The sequence below is a fragment of the Anomaloglossus baeobatrachus genome, chromosome 2 (assembly GCF_048569485.1).
Source record: "Anomaloglossus baeobatrachus isolate aAnoBae1 chromosome 2, aAnoBae1.hap1, whole genome shotgun sequence".
NCBI classification, from domain to species: domain Eukaryota; kingdom Metazoa; phylum Chordata; class Amphibia; order Anura; family Aromobatidae; genus Anomaloglossus; species Anomaloglossus baeobatrachus.
This window is the reverse complement of record NC_134354.1, coordinates 563,620,324-563,642,854: the sequence shown is the minus strand read 5'-3', so window position 1 is coordinate 563,642,854 and position 22,531 is coordinate 563,620,324. Positions and strand designations below refer to the sequence as shown.

The window sequence follows — 22,531 nt, the reverse complement described above, 5'->3', positions numbered from 1 at the left end:
TTAGCGACATCGCAGCATGTGACACCAATGAGCGATGATCTACGAGCGCAAAAACGTGAAAAATCATTGCTCGTTGACACGTCATTCATTTACTTAATGTTGTTGCTGCTGCAGGTACAATGTTGTTCGTCGTTCCTGCGGCAGCACACATCGCTATGTGTGACACCGCAGGAACGACGAACATCTCTTTACCTGCGTCCACCGGCAATGAGGAAGGAAGGAGGTGAGCGGCATGTTCTGGCCGCTCATCTCCGCCCCTCCTCTGTTATTGGACGGCTGCCATGTGACGTCGCTGTGGCACTGCACGAACCGCCACCTTAGAAAGGAGGTGGATCACCGGCCAGAGCGATGTCGCAGGGAAGGTAAGTCCGTGTAACGGGTGTTAGCGATGTTGTGCGCCATGGGCAGCGATTTGCCCGTGTTGCACAACTGACGGGGGCGGGTATGCTCGCTAGCGATATCGGTACCGATATCGCAGCATATAAAGTACCCGTTAGTCTTGTTGACTTAATGCTAGTGGTGAGCAAATATATTTGTTACTATTAGCTATTTGCAGAATTATACGGTATTTGGGCTATTCGATATACAGTGAGTAATGGTGTATATGCATCGCTATATTCGGATGTCCCGCCCAGCATGTTTGGCACCTGATTTGCAGCTACTAAACATCCTGGGCTTCTTAACCAATCACAGTAATGTCGCAACCATCTTGGCTGTGGCATTACTGTAATTAGCTGGCCGCTGCCATTTTGTGCACATTACATTGCTAGCATCTCTCTCCAAGTGCTTCATACTCACCGAAAATGACGCGGCGCGGCTGTCACACTGGTCCTGTTGCCTTTCTTCTTCTTCCTTACCCGCTCATTAGCCTAATCACATATTCAGTGCACCTGCTCATTAGGCTCATACATATTAACTGCTTCCCCCGCACACCAGTGGTCGCGATTGGTTGCAGTCAGACCTGCCCCCATGCTGAGTGACAGTTGTCCGACTGCAACCTATCACAGCCTCCGGTAGGTGGGTTTATATCGTACAGCTAAATAAATAAATAAATGATTATAAAAACGTTGTGCGGTCTCCCCAATTTTGATACCTAGCTGAGATAAAGCCTGACAGCTGTGGGCTGTTATTCCACCTTATTGGGAGCCCCCCTGCCTAAAAATATCAGTCAGAAGCTGCCCTGAATTGCATAATCTATCAGATGAGACAGTCCCAGGACTTTACCCGGCTCATCCCGATTACCCTGGTGCGGTGGCAATCAGGGTAATGAGGGGTTAATAACAGAGCACAACTGTCATCAAGCCCAGAATTAGTGATGGGAAAGGGTCTTCTATGAGACCACCCATCACTAATTCTATAAGTAAAAAGAAATACACATACACAGAGAAAAATCCTTTATGTGGAATTAAATACAAACCCCCCCTCTTTCACCACTTTATTCAGCTCAATAACACCCATGTCCGACGCAATCCAGACGAGGTCCCACGACGGTCCTGGCTGTGCTACATCTGAGCCTGGTGAGACCGCAAACATGTCCAATCTCTCCAGTCTCTGGGAAACACTGACAAGAAGGACCCGGCTGGCAGCAGTGATGCCACTCAGTTCATCAGAGGTCATACCCGGTTTCCTACAGTATGACCTCTGGTGACCTGAAGTACTCTTAAAATATGAGGCAATCCCCAGACAGCATTGTTAGTGATAAAGTTCAGGGCCATGTCCCAGTCCCTGCAAGCACTTCAACACCAACAATGTCATCCGGAGCGAGTGGTGATCACACCCTGCAATCTGCTGTCAGCTGCCTGGGGTGTTTCGGCAGCTCCTCCTGGCAGAACACACAGCTCTGCCAGGAGGAACTGCTGGGGATCGAGATCAGTACATGCTTCAGTGAACGGTGATCACAACCTGCCATCTGCTGTCAGCTGCCTAGGGTGTCTTGGTAGCTCCTCCTAGCAAAGCAGACAGCTCTGCCAGGAGGAGCTGTCGGGGAGCAAGGTCAGTATATGCTGCGATGCTGCGGTCAGTGGGGATCACAGCCTGCCATCTGCTGTCAGCTGCCTAGGGTGTCTCAGCAGTTCCTCCTGTGAGAGCACACAGTGTGCAATATGTTTTTTTCTCAGCAGCTATTAGTGATTTACAGTCATTTACAGGACCATTTACAGTGTTCTGTGCTACATGATAGTAATCTATATATATAATTGCCTTATTCTGTCTGTCTGTCTGTCTATCTGTCTGTCTGTCTGTCTGTCTGTCATGCTCCAAAATTGTGTCCTTACGGTGACACAAAGCTGATTGGCCACTGGGCTCGCCATGGCCCCGCCCCCCTGCACGGATTGGCCGCTCGCCTCGCCTCGGCTCCTCCCCCCGCATGGATTGGCCGCTCGCCTTGCCTCGGATCCGCCCCCCCCCGCACGGATTGGCCGCCACTCACACTCACACTCAGATGCACACTCAGACGCACACTCAGATGCACAGTCAGACTCAGACTCAGACTCAGACTCAGACTCAGACTCAGACTCAGACTCAGACTCACACTCAGACTCAGACTCACACTCAGACTCACACTCAGACTCACAGTCAGACTCAGACTCAGACTCAGACTCACACACTCACACTCACACTCAGACTCAAAGTCATACTCAGACTCAGACTCAGACTCACACTCAGACTCAGACTCACTCACACTTACACTCACACTCAGACTCACACTCAGACTCACACTCAGACTCACACTCACTCACACTCACACTCACACTCAGACTCACACTCACACTCAGACTCACACTCACACTCAGACTTAGACTCAGACTCACACTCAGACTCACACTCACACTCACACTCAGACTCACACTCACACTCAGACTCACACTCACACTCAGACTCAGACTCACACTCACACTCAGACTCACACTCACACTCAGACTCACACTCAGACTCACTCAGACTCAGACTCAGACTCACACTCAGACTCACACTCAGACTCACACTCACACTCACACTCAGACTCAGACTCACACTCAGACTCAGACTCAGACTCAGACTCACACTCACACTCACACTCAGACTCAGACTCAGACTCACTCACACTCACACTCAGACTCACACTCACACTCAGACTCAGACTCACACTCAGACTCACACTCAGACTCAGACTCACACTCAGACTCAGACTCAGACTCACTCACACTTACACTCACACTCAGACTCACACTCAGACTCACACTCACTCACACTCAGACTCACACTCAGACTCAGACTCAGACTCACTCACACTTACACTCAGACTCAGACTCACACTCAGACTCACACTCACTCACACTCACACTCACACTCAGACTTACACTCACACTCACACTCAGACTCAGACTCACTCACACTTACACTCACACTCAGACTCACACTCAGACTCACACTCACTCACACTCACACTCAGACTCACACTCACACTCAGACTCACACTCACACTCAGACTTAGACTCAGACTCAGACTCAGACTCACACTCAGACTCACACTCAGACTCACACTCAGACTCACACTCACACTCAGACTCACACTCACACTCAGACTCAGACTCACACTCACACTCAGACTCACACTCACACTCAGACTCAGACTCACACTCAGACTCACTCAGACTCAGACTCAGACTCACACTCAGACTCACACTCAGACTCACACTCACACTCACACTCAGACTCAGACTCAGACTCACACTCACACTCACACTCACACTCAGACTCAGACTCAGACTCACTCACACTCAGACTCACACTCACACTCACACTCAGACTCAGACTCACACTCAGACTCACACTCAGACTCAGACTCAGACTCAGACTCACTCACACTTACACTCACACTCAGACTCACACTCAGACTCACACTCACTCACACTCACACTCAGGCTCACACTCAGACTCAGACTCAGACTCAGACTCACTCACACTTACACTCAGACTCACTCACACTCAGACTCACACTCACTCACACTCACACTCACACTCAGACTCACACTCACACTCAGACTCACACTCAGACTCAGACTCAGACTCACTCACACTCACACTCAGACTCAGACTCACTCACACTTACACTCACACTCAGACTCACACTCAGACTCACACTCACTCACACTCACACTCAGACTCACACTGACACTCAGACTCAGACTCACACTCACACTCACACTCAGACTCAGACTCACTCACACTTACACTCACACTCAGACTCACACTCAGACTCACACTCACTCACACTCACACTCAGACTCACACTCACACTCACACTCACACTCAGACTCACACTCAGACTCAGACTCACACTCACACTCACACTCAGACTCACACTCACACTCACACTCAGACTCACACAGACTCAGACTCAGACTCACACTCACACTCACACTCACTCACACTCACACTCACACTCAGACTCACACTCAGACTCACACTCAGACTCACAGTCATACTCAGACTCACTCACACACTCACACTCAGACTCACACTCAGACTCACACTCACTCACACTCAGACTCAGACTCAGACTCAGACTCACTCACACTTACACTCAGACTCACACTCAGACTCACACTCACTCACACTCACACTCACACTCAGACTCACACTCACACTCAGACTCAGACTCAGACTCAGACTCAGACTCAGACTCAGACTCAGACTCAGACTCAGACTCACACTCAGACTCAGACTCACTCACACTCACACTCAGACTCACACTCACTCACACTCACACTCAGACTCACACTCAGACTCAGACTCAGACTCACACTCACACTCACACTCAGACTCAGACTCACTCACACTCAGACTCAGACTCACTCACACTTACACTCACACTCAGACTCACACTCAGACTCACACTCACACTCAGACTCAGACTCACACTCACACTCACACTCAGACTCACTCACACTTACACTCACACTCAGACTCACACTCAGACTCACACTCACTCACACTCACACTCAGACTCACACTCACACTCAGACTCAGACTCACACTCAGACTCAGACTCAGACTCAGACACACTCACACTCAGACTCAGACTCAGACTCACACTCACACTCACACTCAGACTCACTCACAGTCAGACTCACACTCAGACTCAGACTCACACTCACACTTACACTCACACACACTCAGACTCACACTCAGACTCAGACTCACACTCACTCACACTTACACTCACACACACTCAGACTCAGACTCACACTCAGACTCACACTCACACTCACACTCACACTCAGACTCACACTCAGACTCACACTCAGACTCACACTCACTCACACTCAGACTCACACTCACACTCAGACTCACACTCAGACTCACACTCAGACGCACAGTCAGACTCAGACTCAGACTCACACTCAGACTCAGACTCACACTCAGACTCACACTCAGACTCACAGTCAGACTCAGACTCAGACTCACACACTCACACTCACACTCAGACTCAAAGTCATACTCAGACTCAGACTCAGACTCACACTCAGACTCAGACTCACTCACACTTACACTCACACTCAGACTCACACTCAGACTCACACTCACTCACACTCACACTCACACTCAGACTCACACTCACACTCAGACTCACACTCAGACTTAGACTCAGACTCACACTCAGACTCACACTCACACTCAGACTCACACTCACACTCAGACTCAGACTCACACTCACACTCAGACTCAGACTCACACTCACACTCAGACTCACACTCACACTCAGACTCAGACTCACACTCACACTCACTCAGACTCAGACTCACACTCAGACTCACACTCAGACTCACACTCACACTCACACTCAGACTCACACTCAGACTCAGACTCAGACTCACACTCACACTCAGACTCAGACTCAGACTCACTCACACTCACACTCACACTCAGACTCAGACTCAGACTCACACTCAGACTCACACTCAGACTCAGACTCACACTCAGACTCAGACTCAGACTCACTCACACTTACACTCAGACTCACACTCAGACTCACACTCACTCACACTCACACTCAGACTCACACTCAGACTCACACTAAGACTCACTCACACTTACACTCAGACTCAGACTCACACTCAGACTCACACTCACTCACACTCACACTCACACTCACACTCAGACTCACACTCACACTCAGACTCACACTCAGACTCAGACTCAGACTCAGACTCACTCACACTCACACTCAGACTCAGACTCACTCACACTTACACTCACACTCAGACTCACACTCACTCACACTCACACTCAGACTCACACTGACACTCAGACTCAGACTCACACTCACACTCAGACTCACACTCACACTCACACTCAGACTCACACTCACACTCACACTCAGACTCACACAGACTCAGACTCAGACTCACACTCACACTCACACTCAGACTCACTCACACTCACACTCAGACTCAGACTCACACTCACACTCACACTCAGACTCACATTCAGACTCACAGTCATACTCAGACTCAGACTCAGACTCAGACTCAGACTCACTCACACACTCACACTCAGACTCACACTCAGACTCACACTCACTCACACTCACACTCAGACTCACACTCAGACTCACACTCAGACTCACTCACACTTACACTCAGACTCACACTCAGACTCACACTCACTCACACTCACACTCACACTCAGACTCACACTCACACTCAGACTCACACTCAGACTCACACTCAGACTCAGACTCAGACTCACTCACACTCACACTCACACTCACTCACACTCACACTCACACTCACACTCACACTCAGACTCAGACTCACTCACACTCAGACTCACTCACACTTACACTCACACTCAGACTCACACTCAGACTCACACTCACTCACACTCAGACTCACACTCACACTCAGACTCACACTCACACTCAGACTCACTCACACACTCACACTCAGACTCACACTCAGACTCACACTCACTCACACTCACACTCAGACTCACACTCACACTCACACTCAGACTCAGACTCACACTCAGACTCAGACTCAGACTCAGACACACTCACACTCAGACTCAGACTCAGACTCACACTCACACTCACACTCAGACTCACTCACAGTCAGACTCACACTCAGACTCAGACTCACACTCACACTCACTCACACTTACACTCACACACACTCAGACTCACACTCAGACTCAGACTCACACTCACTCACACTTACACTCACACACACTCAGACTCAGACTCACACTCAGACTCAGACTCACACTCACACTCAGACTCACACTCAGACTCACACTCAGACTCACACTCAGACTCACACTCACTCACACTCAGACTCACACTCACACTCAGACTCACACTCAGACTCAGACTCAGACTCACACTCACACTCACACTCACACTCACACTCACACTCAGACTCAGATTCACTCACACTCACACTCAGACTCACACTCACACTCACACTCAGACTCACACTCAGACTCACACTCAGACTCAGACTCAGACTCAGACTCAGACTCAGACTCACTCACACTTACACTCACTCACACTCACACTCAGACTCACACTCAGACTCACACTCAGACTCACTCACACTTACACTCAGACTCAGACTCACACTCAGACTCACACTCACTCACACTCACACTCACACTCAGACTCACACTCACACTCAGACTCAGACTCAGACTCAGACTCAGACTCAGACTCAGACTCACTCACACTCACACTCAGACTCAGACTCACTCACACTTACACTCACACTCAGACTCACACTCACTCACACTCACACTCAGACTCACACTGACACTCAGACTCAGACTCACACTCACACTCAGACTCACACTCAGACTCACACTCACACTCACACTCAGACTCACACTCACACTCAGACTCACACAGACTCAGACTCAGACTCACACTCACACTCACACTCAGACTCACTCACACTCACACTCAGACTCAGACTCACACTCACACTCACACTCAGACTCACATTCAGACTCACAGTCATACTCAGACTCAGACTCACACTCAGACTCAGACTCAGACTCAGACTCACTCACACACTCACACTCAGACTCACACTCAGACTCAGACTCAGACTCAGACACACTCACACTCACACTCAGACTCAGACTCACACTCACACTCACACTCAGACTCACTCACAGTCAGACTCACACTCAGACTCAGACTCACACTCACACTCACTCACACTTACACTCACACACACTCAGACTCACACTCAGACTCAGACTCACACTCAGACTCATACTCACACTCAGACTCAGACTCAGACTCACACTCACTCACACTCACACTCAGACTCACACTCACACTCAGACTCAGACTCACACTCACACTCAGACTCACAGTCAGACTCAGACTCAGACTCACACTCAGACTCACAGTCATACTCAGACTCAGACTCAGACTCACTCACACTCAGACTTACACTCACACACACTCAGACTCAGACTCAGACTCACACTCAGACTCAGACTCAGACTCACACTCACTCACACTTACACTCACACACACTCAGACTCAGACTCAGACTCAGACTCACACTCAGACTCATACTCACACTCAGACTCAGACTCAGACTCACACTCACTCACACTCACACTCAGACTCACACTCACACTCAGACTCAGACTCACACTCACACTCAGACTCACAGTCAGACTCAGACTCAGACTCAGACTCAGACTCACAGTCATACTCAGACTCACACTCAGACTCACACTCAGACTCACACTCAGACTCACACTCAGACTCAACGCCGCAGACACACAACACCCAACACACAAACACCGCGGCACACACAAATATACGCACATACCGCACAACACACACATTGCACAAAACATACCTCCCCCCAAAACACACACACCCACACAAACCGCGCAACACACATACACAACGATACAGACACACAGCGCTCCACAAATAACGACACACAACGCAACACACAAACAACACCGCTCTCACCCCCCGCTACACCCAGACAACACCCAGAACATGTACAGCCCTTACACAAACACTTGGTAACTACACACAACAACATCTATATATATATAACAAAAATCATACATTAACTACACAATACGTAAATTCTAGAATACCCGATGCGTAGAATCGGGCCACCTTCTAGTGTATCCATAAAAACGGACGTCACTAGGATGGTCCATGTGCTGTCCATGTGGCGTCCATTTTATTCTCGCACTCATTGACTTGTATTGGCGAGTCTCGAATGTTTTCAACAGCAAATCACAGCATGTTGTGACTTTTCTCGCATCCAGAATCTGTATGAGAAAAAAGCTGACCAACTGCTCTGCCTTCTTGACTAACATTGGTCCGAGTGCAATGTGATTAAGTTGCAGAAAGCCTCAGTATTCACAAGTCTAAATGGCAAAATTTAGAGGGCAAGCAGTCTACATATGTGGCCATTTAGTGTTTGGGCCTGTGGTTGGGTGGCTGGGTATTTCTGCTTGCATCCCAAGGCCTGAGCTACAGACAGCTGAACGCTGCACTGGAACATGGAAGCGGACGTGATTGACGAATGTGGTTGCAAATGTACGACAGGTGCAGGGTGGACAGGGGATTGCCCCGCACATAGCACAGGGGGATAGGCATTGGTGTCACCCACACACACTGATTGTTGACCTAGGCGTTTGGCACACCTAGTCAGCTGTTTGGATGACATGTGCCTGAGCATGCTAGTAGTTATCAGGCTGGTAGTAGTCTGGCCCCTGTTGAGCATGGTATGGCACAGCTTGCAAGTCACCATTTAATTGTCTTCTACACTTTCTGTAAAAAACTACTACACTGGGGAATACCTAACTGTTGGCCTGAAATCTGGTTGCATGTAAGTGCTTTGAGGAACAGTTTCCTGCCTTCTCCCTCTGGCAATACAATTGTCTTTTGCTGCTTTTTTGTGGTGCTGTGGACCCCTCCCTCTTTGTGCTGCAGTGCTCTCTCTGCATGCCACCTTGACAGGTTGGGTCAGTGACTTCATCATAAACCACCTAGTTTACCACTTCCTCACTCTGGTCCTCCTCCTGACTTATTAACTAAACATGACTTGTTGGCAACTGTGTCTCATCATCATTCACCTCTTGAAACAGTAATTGCAGCTTCCCACAATTGGATTTTTCTGACCATGGCTGCTAAAATATTTCGGCATCACCGCACACGATCTCCTCATGTACCTCTTGAAGCATACACAGTGAGAAGCTAGAAGAAGCCATAAATGGGTAAAAAGCTCCTTGAAGTATCCAAGTATGGGGTCTTTTGTATCCTGGGACTCACTAAGATGGGCGGAAGGAGTATCAGGTTGAGGATTATGTGGTTCAGACCCTTGGCTAGTTAGACTGGGCCATATGTAAAACAGGGTGGTGCTGGGAAGCAGACTGGAATCATTATTTGTAGGACTGTAAAAGTCCAGATCCACGCGGTTTGAAAGATGCCCGGGTGCCGTACCTGGGCCCGGGATTCAAGCTGCATGATCTGGCACTGGGGAAATTAAAGGAAAAATAAAAAAAATGAATTAAGCGAGAGTTTCATACTTACGGTGACTGGATGTCATGGCGGCAAACTGCTTCCGGGTCGCGCATTCACTTCCTGTACCATACATTAGGCTCATTGCATACACACAGCTTTCTCCACCCTCCTGTCCTCTGTGATTGGTTGCAGTCAAACGTGCCACCAGCCTGTGACAGCGTCTGCCTGCAGTCATCACTCAGCACAGCTCAGTCATAGTCTACACTCACAGCTGGCGGTTCTATGGCCACTCGCTGTGAGATGTAGCAGAGCTGGAAGCATCGTGGGACTTCGTGTGGATTACGCCGTACCTGAAGGGGTGTGTTGGAGTTTAATAAAGTGGTGAATGATGGTGTGTTTTTGTATTTTATTCGAAATAAAGGATTTTTTTTCTGTTTGTATTATTTACTTTCATTTACAAAATAGTGATACAGGTATCTCATAGACACCTGTGCCATCATAACCTAGGGTTTAGTAGCAGCTGTGCACTGTTATTAACCCCTGCTCTTACCCCAACTACTACCGCACTAGGGCAATGGGAAGAGCCGGTAAAGCAATGGATGCGGCAATACCAGGCGGCTGGCTTTATCTTAGCTGGGGATGAAAATTGTGGGGACTGCACGTCGGTTTTTTTTTAAGTAACAAAAAAATGCAAATTTGGTGCTGAAATCTGATGCAGACAATTTAAGCACCAAAGATGCACCTCCTGGCAAAAAGACGAGGCAAAAAAAGCGTACAAAATGCGTTTTTTGCCAGGAGGTGTACATTGGGTGCAGGAATATGATGTGAAAATTTCAGCACTACATTTGCATCCTTAAAGTTTTTTTCTGCCAGATGGTGGAAACCTACTCCCAATAACCGGCTTCAAAAGTGGTGTCCCATGCCCCCTTGCAAAGTGGAACAGAAAGCTGGGTCTAGATGATGCATGTATTTGGTGCATTCATACAGCAGGCCCAGTTTACCCTGGCCCATGGCCACAGCCTTTGCGTGCGCTAAAATCAGTGTGGCGTCCAATTCCCCATCACTTACTGCACACCTTTTGCATTAAAAATTATGTATGCAGCTATGAGCGGTATTTATTAGAGAATAAAATGTATTTAAATTATCCCTCAATAGAACTGTTGGTTGTATGTGGCAGCACCAAGGACTGCAAAGCAAGGAACCCTGCTTAAATGCATCTAATACACTATTTCTACTCCAGCAGCTAACCCTACACTAATTGCAGACTAAGATATGTATTATTTGAGAATAGAATGCATTTAAATAAGCCCTGAAAAGGACTGTTGGTTGTATGTGGCAGCACCAAAGACTGTAATGCAAAGAATCCTGCCTAAATGCTTCTAATACACTATCTGTACTCCAGCAGCTAACCCTATACTAATTGAAGACTAAGATTTCTATTTTATTAGAAAATAGAATGTATTTAAATTAGCACTGAAAAAGACTATTGGTAGTACATGGCAGCACCAATGACTAACACAATGAACCCTGACTAAACTCCTCTAATACAATATTCCTACTCAATATTCCTTCAACTTCAGTTTGAACCCTGACCATTATTTCTATCTCTTTTATCCTATATGCTTTTACTGTCCACTTTCACCCCCCCCATCCCCCCTCCATCACCACTCATCCACATCAGCCCCTCTCTCCTCCCCTCTCCTATGTACAGCTCCCGGGATCTTTTAACCTTTCTGAATAATCTCAATCCATCATGCTCCAGGGTCTTGCAGAAAAAGCCATGCCACAAGCCAAAAACCATCTGACCTTTCTCCTGTTACTTCTACTTTCTCTCAGGCGATATGTCGCTTAATCCTGGTCCACCCCATGCTAACTTTACCCCCTCCCCACCTCCCATAGAAACCCCGCTAACCTCATTACAATAGTTGTACACCCTCACTTCAATCTTTTAATTGTGCTCTCTGGAATCCACAGTCTGTAGACACTACCGCTGCAGTTACGGGGTACCCGGGGGAGATGGTAGTGCAGCCAGATGTTAACCCCTCCGTGGGCAGGGATGATGGCCCCGGGAGCCATTGGGGACAGCTGGGCCGTGCAGGGCGATGTGCGCGGCCGGAGGTCACTGTTGTACTCACTGTTATTGACACACACAAGTCACTGGTAAATCAAGTTGATGGTGGTCGGTGCCCGCAGCCGGCTGCGGTCGGGTCCCCCACCCGGATGGTGGTCTCTGCCTTTCTCCTGCACCGTGTTGTGTAGCTGTAGACTGCCTGCGCTTCAGCGACGGGAGTCCGCTCCCCGGCTTTGTGTATGTCGGGAGAGCCCATTTGCCCGCAGACGCTAGCCCGTGGGAGCTCTCTGCCTGTGCGGTGGCTTTCTATCCCCCTCGGTGGGCTGTTGTCTTCAGTCGGGACTTGGGTGGGAAAGGACCTATAGTCCAGACCGCAATCAGTTAATTAACTCAGTCCAGTGGATTCTGGACCTCGTTTCAGGGTCTGAGTACCCCCCTGTGTGCTCCGGTTTCCAAGTCGGTTCCCCGGGTCGGTACCGGCGGGCCACTACCCTGTCCTGGCCCACCACGGTTCCACCGAGCTGTCTTCCCGGCTCCTGCAGGCTGAGGCTACCGCTTGCCTCCTAGCCAAGGTGTTCGGGCTATGACCCTCACACCTGTCAGACTGTCACCGGCCTGTCTCACAGGCCTCACCTCCTCCACTCCTGTCAACTAAACGGCACTGACTAAACTGAACGTGTTTTCCTGCCTCAGGCCCTCTGAACTCCTCGGTGGGCGTGGCCAACCACCTGGCTCCACCCCCAGGTGTGTTCGTCAAGCACTGAGGGAGGTGACTAGGGTTTTTGTGGTTGGCTGATGACTCCTTTTTAGGGGACAGGTGTAGCGCGGGGGTCTAACTGACTACCTGGCTAGTCCAGGGCTTCACACTTTCCCTGCTGCCATTTCTCATATAATGGTTTACACTTTTCCCATTCACTAAGACCTGAAAACAGACATGGTGGTGGAGTCGGTTTACTCCTGTCCCCACAATCCACTTTCCAAGTCATCCCCCCAGCTCCATCACTCTCATTCCCATATTTCAAGGTCCACACCATCAGGCTTTTCCATCCCCTCTTTCTCAGAGTTGCTGTCATATACCGTCCACCAGGCTCACCCACCCAGTTCCTTGAACACTTTTCAGCCTGGCTGGCGCATTTTATGTCCTCTGAATTACCAACCCTCATCCTAGGAGACTTCAACATCCCCATGAACAGCCCCTCCTCCCCATCTGCATCCCAGCTTCTATCTCTAACCACCTCTCTTGGCCTCTCACAGCTCTCATCCTCTGGTAATGTACCGCCCCGCTCTCAGCAGCCGAGCTGCTCGGATCCGGACCTTCTGTGGGTGGCTCGAGGGTCTCCGGACCCGGGGGTCTCGCGGTCACTGCGATCAAAAAGGGGGTTATCATGGTGGATGTAGGACGTATATGTACGGGCTGAGCCGTATTAAGTTCGTAACGCACCCACGGTATGTGGTGAGGTTGGACACCACTGCTGCAGTTATGGGGCACCTGGGGGAGATGTTATGCAGCAAGTTGTTAACCCCTCCGTGGACAGGGATGGTGGCCTCGGGACCCGTTGAGGCTTTGGTGCAGGGAGATGCGCGACCGCAGGGTGCTGGTGTACTCACTATTAAGGAAACACGAGTCTCTGGTAAACCAAGGTGATGGTGGTCGGTACCCGCAGCCGGCTGCGTTCTGGTCCCCCACCCGGCTGGTGGTCTCTGTCTTTCTCCTGCACCTTTGTAAGATGGTGGACTGCCTGTGCTTGCAACTTGAGGAGTCCGCTCCCGGCTGGATGTGGCCTAAGGAGCCCTTGCCCGCAGACGATGGCCCGTGGGATCTCTGAGCCCTGGCGGTGGCCTTTTATCCCCCTCGGTGGACTGTTGTCTTCTAATAGGGACTTTGGGTGGGTCAGGACCTCTAGTCCTGGCCTCAATTGGTAAATTAACCGGTTCCAGTCGCTTTTGGTCCCAGGTTCAGGGTCCGAGTACCCCCCTGTGTGCTCCGGTTTCCGAGTCGGTTCCCCGGGTCGGTACCAGCGGGCCACAACCATGTCCCGGTCCACCTCGATTCCACCGAGCCGTCTTCCCGACTCCTGCAGACGGAGACCGCCGTCTGCCTCCTAGCCACTGGCACCAGGGCTCCTACCCTGGCGCCATTCAATTTGGGGTATTCGCCTCTGCTGGAGCTGCACCCAGCTCCAGCCCACACTCCTCTCCAACTTGAACTCTAACACTGTACTGACTACTTTCCCGCCCCCGGGCTGTCTAGACTCCTTGGTGGGCGTCTTCCAACCACCTGGTTCCGCTCCCTGGTGTGTCCATCTAGCCCTGAGGGGGGTGACTAGGGTTTTGAAGGTTGGCTGATGTCACCTGTGAGGGAAAGGTGTAGTGCAGGGGCCTATCTGTGACTACCTGGCCCGGCCAGGGTGTCACAGTAACACCCTTGACCTGGTCTTTTTCCGCTTCTGCTCAATCTCTCACTTTGACAAGTCACCTCTTTCCCTCTCTGACCACAACATCCTCTCCTTCAAGCTCACAAACCCTCGTCCACCCCAGCACACTCCCACCTATCCCACATTCAGAAACCTACAGACCATTGACTCTCAGACACTTACAGACTCTCTACACTCATCACTGTCCCCAAGCTCCTCACTTTCCTGTCCTGATCTGGCTGTAAACCACTACAATGAAACACTCAGAAGCACCCTGGACCAAGTAGCACCTCTCACCCTTAGAACCTCCAAACACCGAGTAAAACAGCCTTGGCTCACATCACAAATTCGACTTCTCCAGTGATGCTCTGTGAGTGCCGAATGCCTATGGAGGAAAACCCACACACCAAGAAACATAATCCACTACAAGTTCATGTTAAGGACCTACAACTCTTCCCTTCACATCACCAAACAGACCTACTTCACCAACCTTATCTCCTCACTATCCAACAATCCAAAAAAGCTCTTTGACCCCTTTTACTCCCTCCTTAGTCCCAAAGCACAGACCCCTGTCACAGACCTTCATGCTGATGACCTGGCCTCGTATTTCACAGAGAAAATAGAAAACATCCGCCGAGAGATCAGCTCCCAGCCACCAAGCTTTGTGAATCCCATCCCTCCCCATATCCCATCCAGCTCACTTTCCACACTTGACCCAGTCACAGAGGAGGAAGTCTCCAGGCTCCTCTCTTCTTCTCGTCCTACCACTTGCCCTACTGATCCCTTAACCTCACATCTTCTCCAGTCCCTCTCTCCTGTCGTCACTACTCACCTAACTAAAATCTTCAATCTCTCTCTCTCTTCTGGTATCTTCCCCTGCTCCCTCAAACACTCTATCATTACTCCAATATTAAAAAAACCTTCTCTTGATCCATCCTGCACAAGCAACTACAGACCAGTCTCCAATCTCCCCTTCATCTCCAAACTCTCGTCTCACCCGCTACCTTTCCATGCCTGGTCTACTCTCACCTCACCCGCTACCTTTCCACTCTCTTCTAGATCCTTTACAGTCTGGCATCCGCCCTTTACACTCAACAGAAACTGCCCTTCTCATAGTGACAAATGACCTATTGACAGCAAAACATAATGGTGACCACTCTCTGCTTATTCTTCTTGACCTTTCTGTCGCCACTGTTGACCACCATCTCCTTCTCTCTATGCTCCATTCTATAGGCTTAAAGGACACTGTGCTTTCCTGGTTCTCTTCCTATCTTTCTGGCTCATTTAGTGTATCATTTGCTGGCTCCACATCTTCTCCTCTTCCTCTCACTGTTGGGGTCCCTCAAGGTTCAGTCCTTGGCCCTCTTCTTTTCTCCCTCTACACTGCCCCAATTGGAATGACCATCAGCAGATTTGGCTTTCAGTACCATCTGTATGCTGATGACACACAGCTATACACAACATCCCCTGAGCTCACCCCCGCTGTACTACAGAACACTAATGACTGCCTGACTGCAGTTTGCAACATCATGTCTGCTCTCTATCTGAAACTTAACCTTTCCAAAACTGAACTTCTTCTTTTCCCTCCGTCTTCCAACCTTCCTAAACCTGACATCTCCCTCTCTGTGTGTGGCACAACGATAAATCCTAGGCAGCAAGCCAGCTGTCTGGGTGTTATACTTGACACTGATCTCTCCTTCCCCTCCCACATACAATCTCTTGCCCGCTTCTGCCACTTGCACCTCAAGAACATCTCTAGAATCCGCCCCTTTCTCACAATGTAAACGACAAAAACCCTCACCGTGGTCCTGATCCACTCTCGCCTTGACTACTGTAACTCTCTATTAATTGGTCTTCCCCTAACTAGACTCTCTCCTCTACAATCCATCCTTAAAGCAGCAGCCAGGGTCACACATCTGGCTAACCGCTACTCGGATGCCTCTACTCTGTGCCAGTCATTGCACTGGCTGCCCATATATCACAGGATCCAAATCAAACTGCTTGTTCTCACCCACAAAGCTCTCCACAATGCGGCACCCCCATACATCTCCTCCCTCCTCTCTGTCCATCACCCAACCCGTTCTCTACGCTCTGCAAATGACTTTCGACTAACATCCACACAAATCCACTCCCTAATTCAAGACTTCTTCCAAGCTGCACCAAACCTCTGGAACGCTCTACCCCAAGAAGTTAGGATGAATCACAACTTACTCAGCTTTAGACGCACCTTAAAAACGCATCTTTTTAGAGCAGCCTATCACACTCCCTAGCTGAAATAATTTCACCCAATCCCTCCACAACTTCTCAGAAAATAACCCCACGTCAAACTCCATGGCACCCAAATGCATCTCAAGGCTCTGGCCAACTGGTCCAGGAAGCCATTATCTATTCCCCATTTTCTTGAGATGGCTGGATTTTCATTGTAAATAAGCCCTTGTACCTTGCCCCCCCTCCCTCCCCATCTCATTGTAGATTGTAAGCTCTCACGAGCAGGGTTGTCTTTTTTCCCTTTAAATATTGTATTTTCCTTTAACTGATGCTTGTTTTTATATGATCCTCCTGAATTGTAAAGCGCTGCGGAATATGTTGGCGCTATAGAAATAAAGATTATTATTATTATTAGTATTACTCTAGCACCTAACCCTACATTAATTGTAGATTAAGAGCAGTATTATTAGAGCATAGAATGTATTATGTATTTAAATTAGCCCTGAAAAGGACTATTGGTAGTACATGGCAGCAGCAAAGACTGTAACGCAATGAACCCTGTCTAAATGCCTCTAATACAATATCCCTACTCTAGCACCTAGCCCTATAATAATTACAGCTAAAAACAATATTATGATGGAATTAAATCTATTTGAATTAGCCCTGAAAAAGACTGTTGCTTTAATGTTGCACCAGCGGGTTCTGTGGTGGTATAACACACTGTCCCTTCTCCAGCAGAAACTCTCCCTACACTATTTCCAGGTACAGTACGCCGAGCATGGTGTCACCGGGTCTTATATATAGAGATGATGATGCCATGCAGCCAGCCAATCAGAGTAATGTCAGTAGCAGTGTTTGGCAGGCAATCCACACATGTTTAGTGGCTGAAAAACATCTGCAAAACATGGGAGGAGCGGGAATTCAAGCATGGCATTCAAGTACCTGCACACTCAATCGATTGAGTATCGAGTGTCTCGAGCTCCCCAATGTTTGAACGACTACCAAGCAGTAGTTGCCATTGCCCATTGCCAGTTACCACTTTTGCTCTCATTTTATCTCTGCTTTACCCTTGTAACACTTTTTACAATTGTGCTGACACTATGTATCTTATATTTACCCTGACTTTGTTTGCACATGTTATACTCTGCATCCTTTTCGAGTGCTTATATATTTGCTTATTTTTATTTAGAACCAGGTTTATTCTGTTTATCACTATACGTATTGTTCATTGACGTGGAACATTGTCACATTAAAATGTCTAGCTTTTTTTTACAGATTTTTAATTTTTTTTCACCAATTAAATGTAAAAAAAATCTATACGTTTGGTATCTATGTATTTGCAATTTTACCGCTCATGGATTTTTTTTTCCCAGTGCACTATATGGTAAAATGAATGGTGTCTTAAAAAAAGTACATCTTGTCCTGCAAAAAACAAGCCATTGAAATGGTTATATTAACGGAAAAAAAGGTATGGCTATTGGAAAAAGGGGAGGAAAAAACAAAAGTGCAAAAACAGAAAATGGCTGGAGGTTGAAGGGGTTATACAGAGCACTGGTAGATCTGTAGTAGATAAAACAGTGATTTTATCAAAATGACAGCAAGTAGCCCAACAAGTGATACATCAATGGAACCAGGGTCGCTGCCCATTACATTTTGCATCTCACAGATGGCGTAGAAAAAACCTAGCGATAGATTTATTTAATATGCAATGTTTTGAATTAAGTGACCCTGTGTTTCCAATCATTAAACTGTTCAGAATAGAAATACTTCCAGACACAATTAATGGTAAATAAGCCGTGTGTTTACAAACATTTTGAATGGTAGAATGAACAGAATGATACATTAGCATCGCTTACAGCCTTCTCATGTGCAAGGGCTGCTCAAATTGTTCCGGGGCTTATTTATAAAAGAGGAAAAAAACAGATGTGGTAATTGTGTAAGACTAATTGAAAGACATACAGATGTGGAGTACATTAATAATGACACACCTCTGTTGCTGCAGATTTTGCCATCTGGAGATGTGCATCTCTTCTTAATCTCCCATGGGCTGATGTCACACTGGAATTCACATTTATCTCCATGCCAACCAGCCTCACAGTAACAGTTTCCACAGTAACACTTCCCGTGGCCTGCACCCAAAACAAATTTTATACAGTGAGAAATAAAGGAGTATATTCTAAATGGCAGACGCTGTCACAACACATATGATATTATCAATAGAGACTGCATTGTGAGTCGCTGCAGATTTGGGCAGCTTATGTTCATCATTGGCGAATTTGTGTTGGTTTTCCAAAGTACAGAACATTTCCAAAACAATATGACAGAGGCTAAGAAAGCAGCATCCAGTATCTGGTCTATAGATTGTGGAGGAAGCTGTGGTTGGGGTAAATTAGAAGTAAGAAGACCTTGGAGAACAGAGACCTGTAACCCAGCTTGAATCCACTTTCCAACACACGCATCCTTTTTATCCTTTAGTCGATATTCTCTTGTAAAATTGTATTTCAGCTTAATGTGGCATGATCTCTCAGCCAGCAGTGTAGCTGAAGTTATATAAAGTCTGTGATCCCGACTTCTAATCCTGAATCTTTTAAATGAGATGCCTGAAGCTGACAGGCTGCCAACAGCGGCTAAGCAAGAGGCATCATTGTTCCTAATAGCAGTAGAAGCGGAGACCGGCGTTTGATAGCCTGCACCTCTTGCTCACTAGTTAGACTCCTTCTCTTGGGCTGAAGTGTTCTAGAAATGACAACATTGATCATACTTGTATGTATCAGATCTAACGTTGTGTTCAGTCAGTTCTGTTCAGAGCTATAGAAGTGGTTGTGGGAAAAGAAAACTTAATTATGAAATGGCTAGTCATAGGAAGTGACAAATACTTTCAGAACCAAAAACTGAATTTAGGAGTTAGAGGCTTTAAGACATTAAAAACTAAAAGCAAAATGCTAGATGCTTTACTGGAATAATTCATAGCTTTATAATCTGTTCTGTAGCTACTGTTTTGTAGCAGGAGGTCCTTTTGACTGCAAAATCTAAGCTCTTCTACACCTACAGCTTCTGTAGTAAAAAAAATTTCAACAGGGTAATCGAACCCTTATTATGAAAATATCGAGACATTTCCAAGCAATTTTAATTACTCTATTGTAATGTGGCGCAGGGCAGTAACAGTGGGCAAGGTTACCTGAAGTTGGGGGTCCTGGCTAGGTGTGTGGACTTGTGCTAGGGAGGCGCGATGCCCTTTCAGATTGCATGAGGCCATAGACTTCGTCTAGCCAGTACCAGATGTTGAACAGTTCAATAAGAGAGACCACCACTCAAAAATAACTTTTTACTAAATGGTAACTTGGTGGGGATTATGTACAGTAGATAGTGGGCACACAGCTTAAAGAATATTTCCTTCATAATGCGATGCATTTACACACATATTCTCAATTCCTTTCTCTTAACTTGTTTGTTCTCTGTTACCACTGGTTCGTCTGCCTTCACAACCACCCAACTCAATACTACAGATCGGTTAGGAAGAGTCCTATTTTCAACTCGTGGCTTCCTTCTTAAAGGAACAAGGTATTCAATATGGACGGTACTTAGCGACTCTACTTTTGACGCCTTGCAACTCCCACCAGGGGCACTTTTTTTTGTTTCACATTCTCTGTTCTGTCCTAGCCTGTTACCTCGCTGAGGTATAAACTCGGAGCTGTACTGCTAGGCGTCTTGTCCCAGGACCCATCTCTGGATGACCACTCTCTCCTTATGTCTGTTAGCGTGATCCTGAGTAAAGGGGAAAGCAATCTACTGTCTCGGTCTCCACTCATGTCAGGGACACCGACATCATGCGACTCTGCTCACTAGTCAGACCTTAGGCCTGCTTTCCTGCATGCTGAGCCCTATCTAACTTAATGACAGGAAACTGTCTCTGTCCCTTCACTTTATCCCCCAGCACTCTGAACTAGTCCCAAATATTAACCTTACTGCTGGGAAAAGTACAGTACTTATGTCATCAAGGGGGAATGTGGGCAATAAGCTACTGTTTAAAATGATTCAGGAATCTCAACATGTAACCATCAAAAAATACATCAATAGGACTTGTTTAACTGCAGTGTTTTTAAAGAGATTTTTCTTATGAACAGTGCTATGACAGAGTATTTTGTAATTAAATATAAAAATAAAGTTTAGTCCTAGTCTAAGGGTATATTATGACATTCCACACTTAATAATCCAGTGCAATTTTTTAATCTACGGCATGCCCACATGCAGAAATGGCATGACTTTTCACCACTTATGTAGTGCAAAGTACAATGACCGAAATCCATGGCTGAATTCTGCATCAGAAGCCATAATGAAATCTTTATTTAATACATGTTGATTCTATAGATCTTCAGAAGCCAAGTTCCCAAGTATGTATAATTGTTAAATATATATATATATATATATATATATATATATATATATATATACAGTACAGACCAAAAGTTTGGACACACCTTCTCATTCAAAGAGTTTTCTTTATTTCCATGACTCTAAAAATTGTAGATTCCGATTGAAGGCATCAAAACTATGAATTAACACATGTGGAATAAAATACTTAAAACAGTGTGAAACAACTGAAAATATGTCTTATATTCTAGGTTCTTCACAGTAGCCACCTTTTACTTTGATTACTGCTTTGCACACTCTTGGCATTCTCTTGATGAGCTTCAAGAAGTAATCACCAGAAATGGTCTTCCAACAGTCTTGAAGGTGTTCGCAGAGATGCTTAGCACTTGTTGGCTCTTTTGCCTTCACTCTGCGGTCCAGCTTACCCCAAACCATCTCGATTGGGTTCAGGTCTGGTGACTGTGGAGGCCAGGTCATCTGGCGTAACACCCCATCACTCTCCTTCTTAGTCAAAAAGCCCTTACACAGCCTGGAGGTTTGTTTGGGGTCATTGTCCTGTTGAAAAATAAATGATGGTCCAACTAAACGCAAACCGGATGGAATAGCATGCCGCTGCAAGATGCTGTGGTAGCCATGCTGGTTTAGTATGCCTTCAATTTTGAATAAATCCCCAACAGTGTCACCAGCAAATCACCCCCACACCATTACACCTCCTCCTCCATGCTTCACGGTGGGAACCAGGCATATAGAGTCCATCCGTTCACCTTTTCTACAAAGACACGGTGGTTGGATCCAAAGATCTCAAATTTGGACTCATCAGACCAAAGCACAGATTTCCACTGGTCTAATGTCCATTCCTTGTGTTCTTTAGGCCAAACAAGTATCTTCTGCTTGTTGCCTGTCTGTAGCAGTGGTTTCCTAGCAGCTATTTTACCATGAGGGCCTGCTGCACAAAGTCTCCTCTTAATAGTT

At 47.3% G+C, this 22,531-nt stretch overlaps 1 protein-coding gene and 1 long non-coding RNA gene across 2 annotated transcripts in view; one reads left to right on the top strand and one right to left on the bottom strand.

The window, feature by feature from the left end:
• The window catches only part of ITGBL1 (integrin subunit beta like 1), a 595,662-nt gene that overhangs the window by 390,548 nt on the left and 182,583 nt on the right, over positions 1-22,531 (bottom strand). Inside the window, exon 5 of the mRNA XM_075334352.1 lies at positions 19,177-19,317. Coding sequence (XP_075190467.1) covers positions 19,177-19,317 — 141 coding nt within the window. The remainder of the gene's footprint in view (positions 1-19,176; positions 19,318-22,531) is intronic.
• LOC142290393 (uncharacterized) overlaps positions 1-22,531 on the top strand; it is a 259,883-nt gene that overhangs the window by 224,875 nt on the left and 12,477 nt on the right. The gene's annotated exons all lie outside the window — the stretch shown is intronic.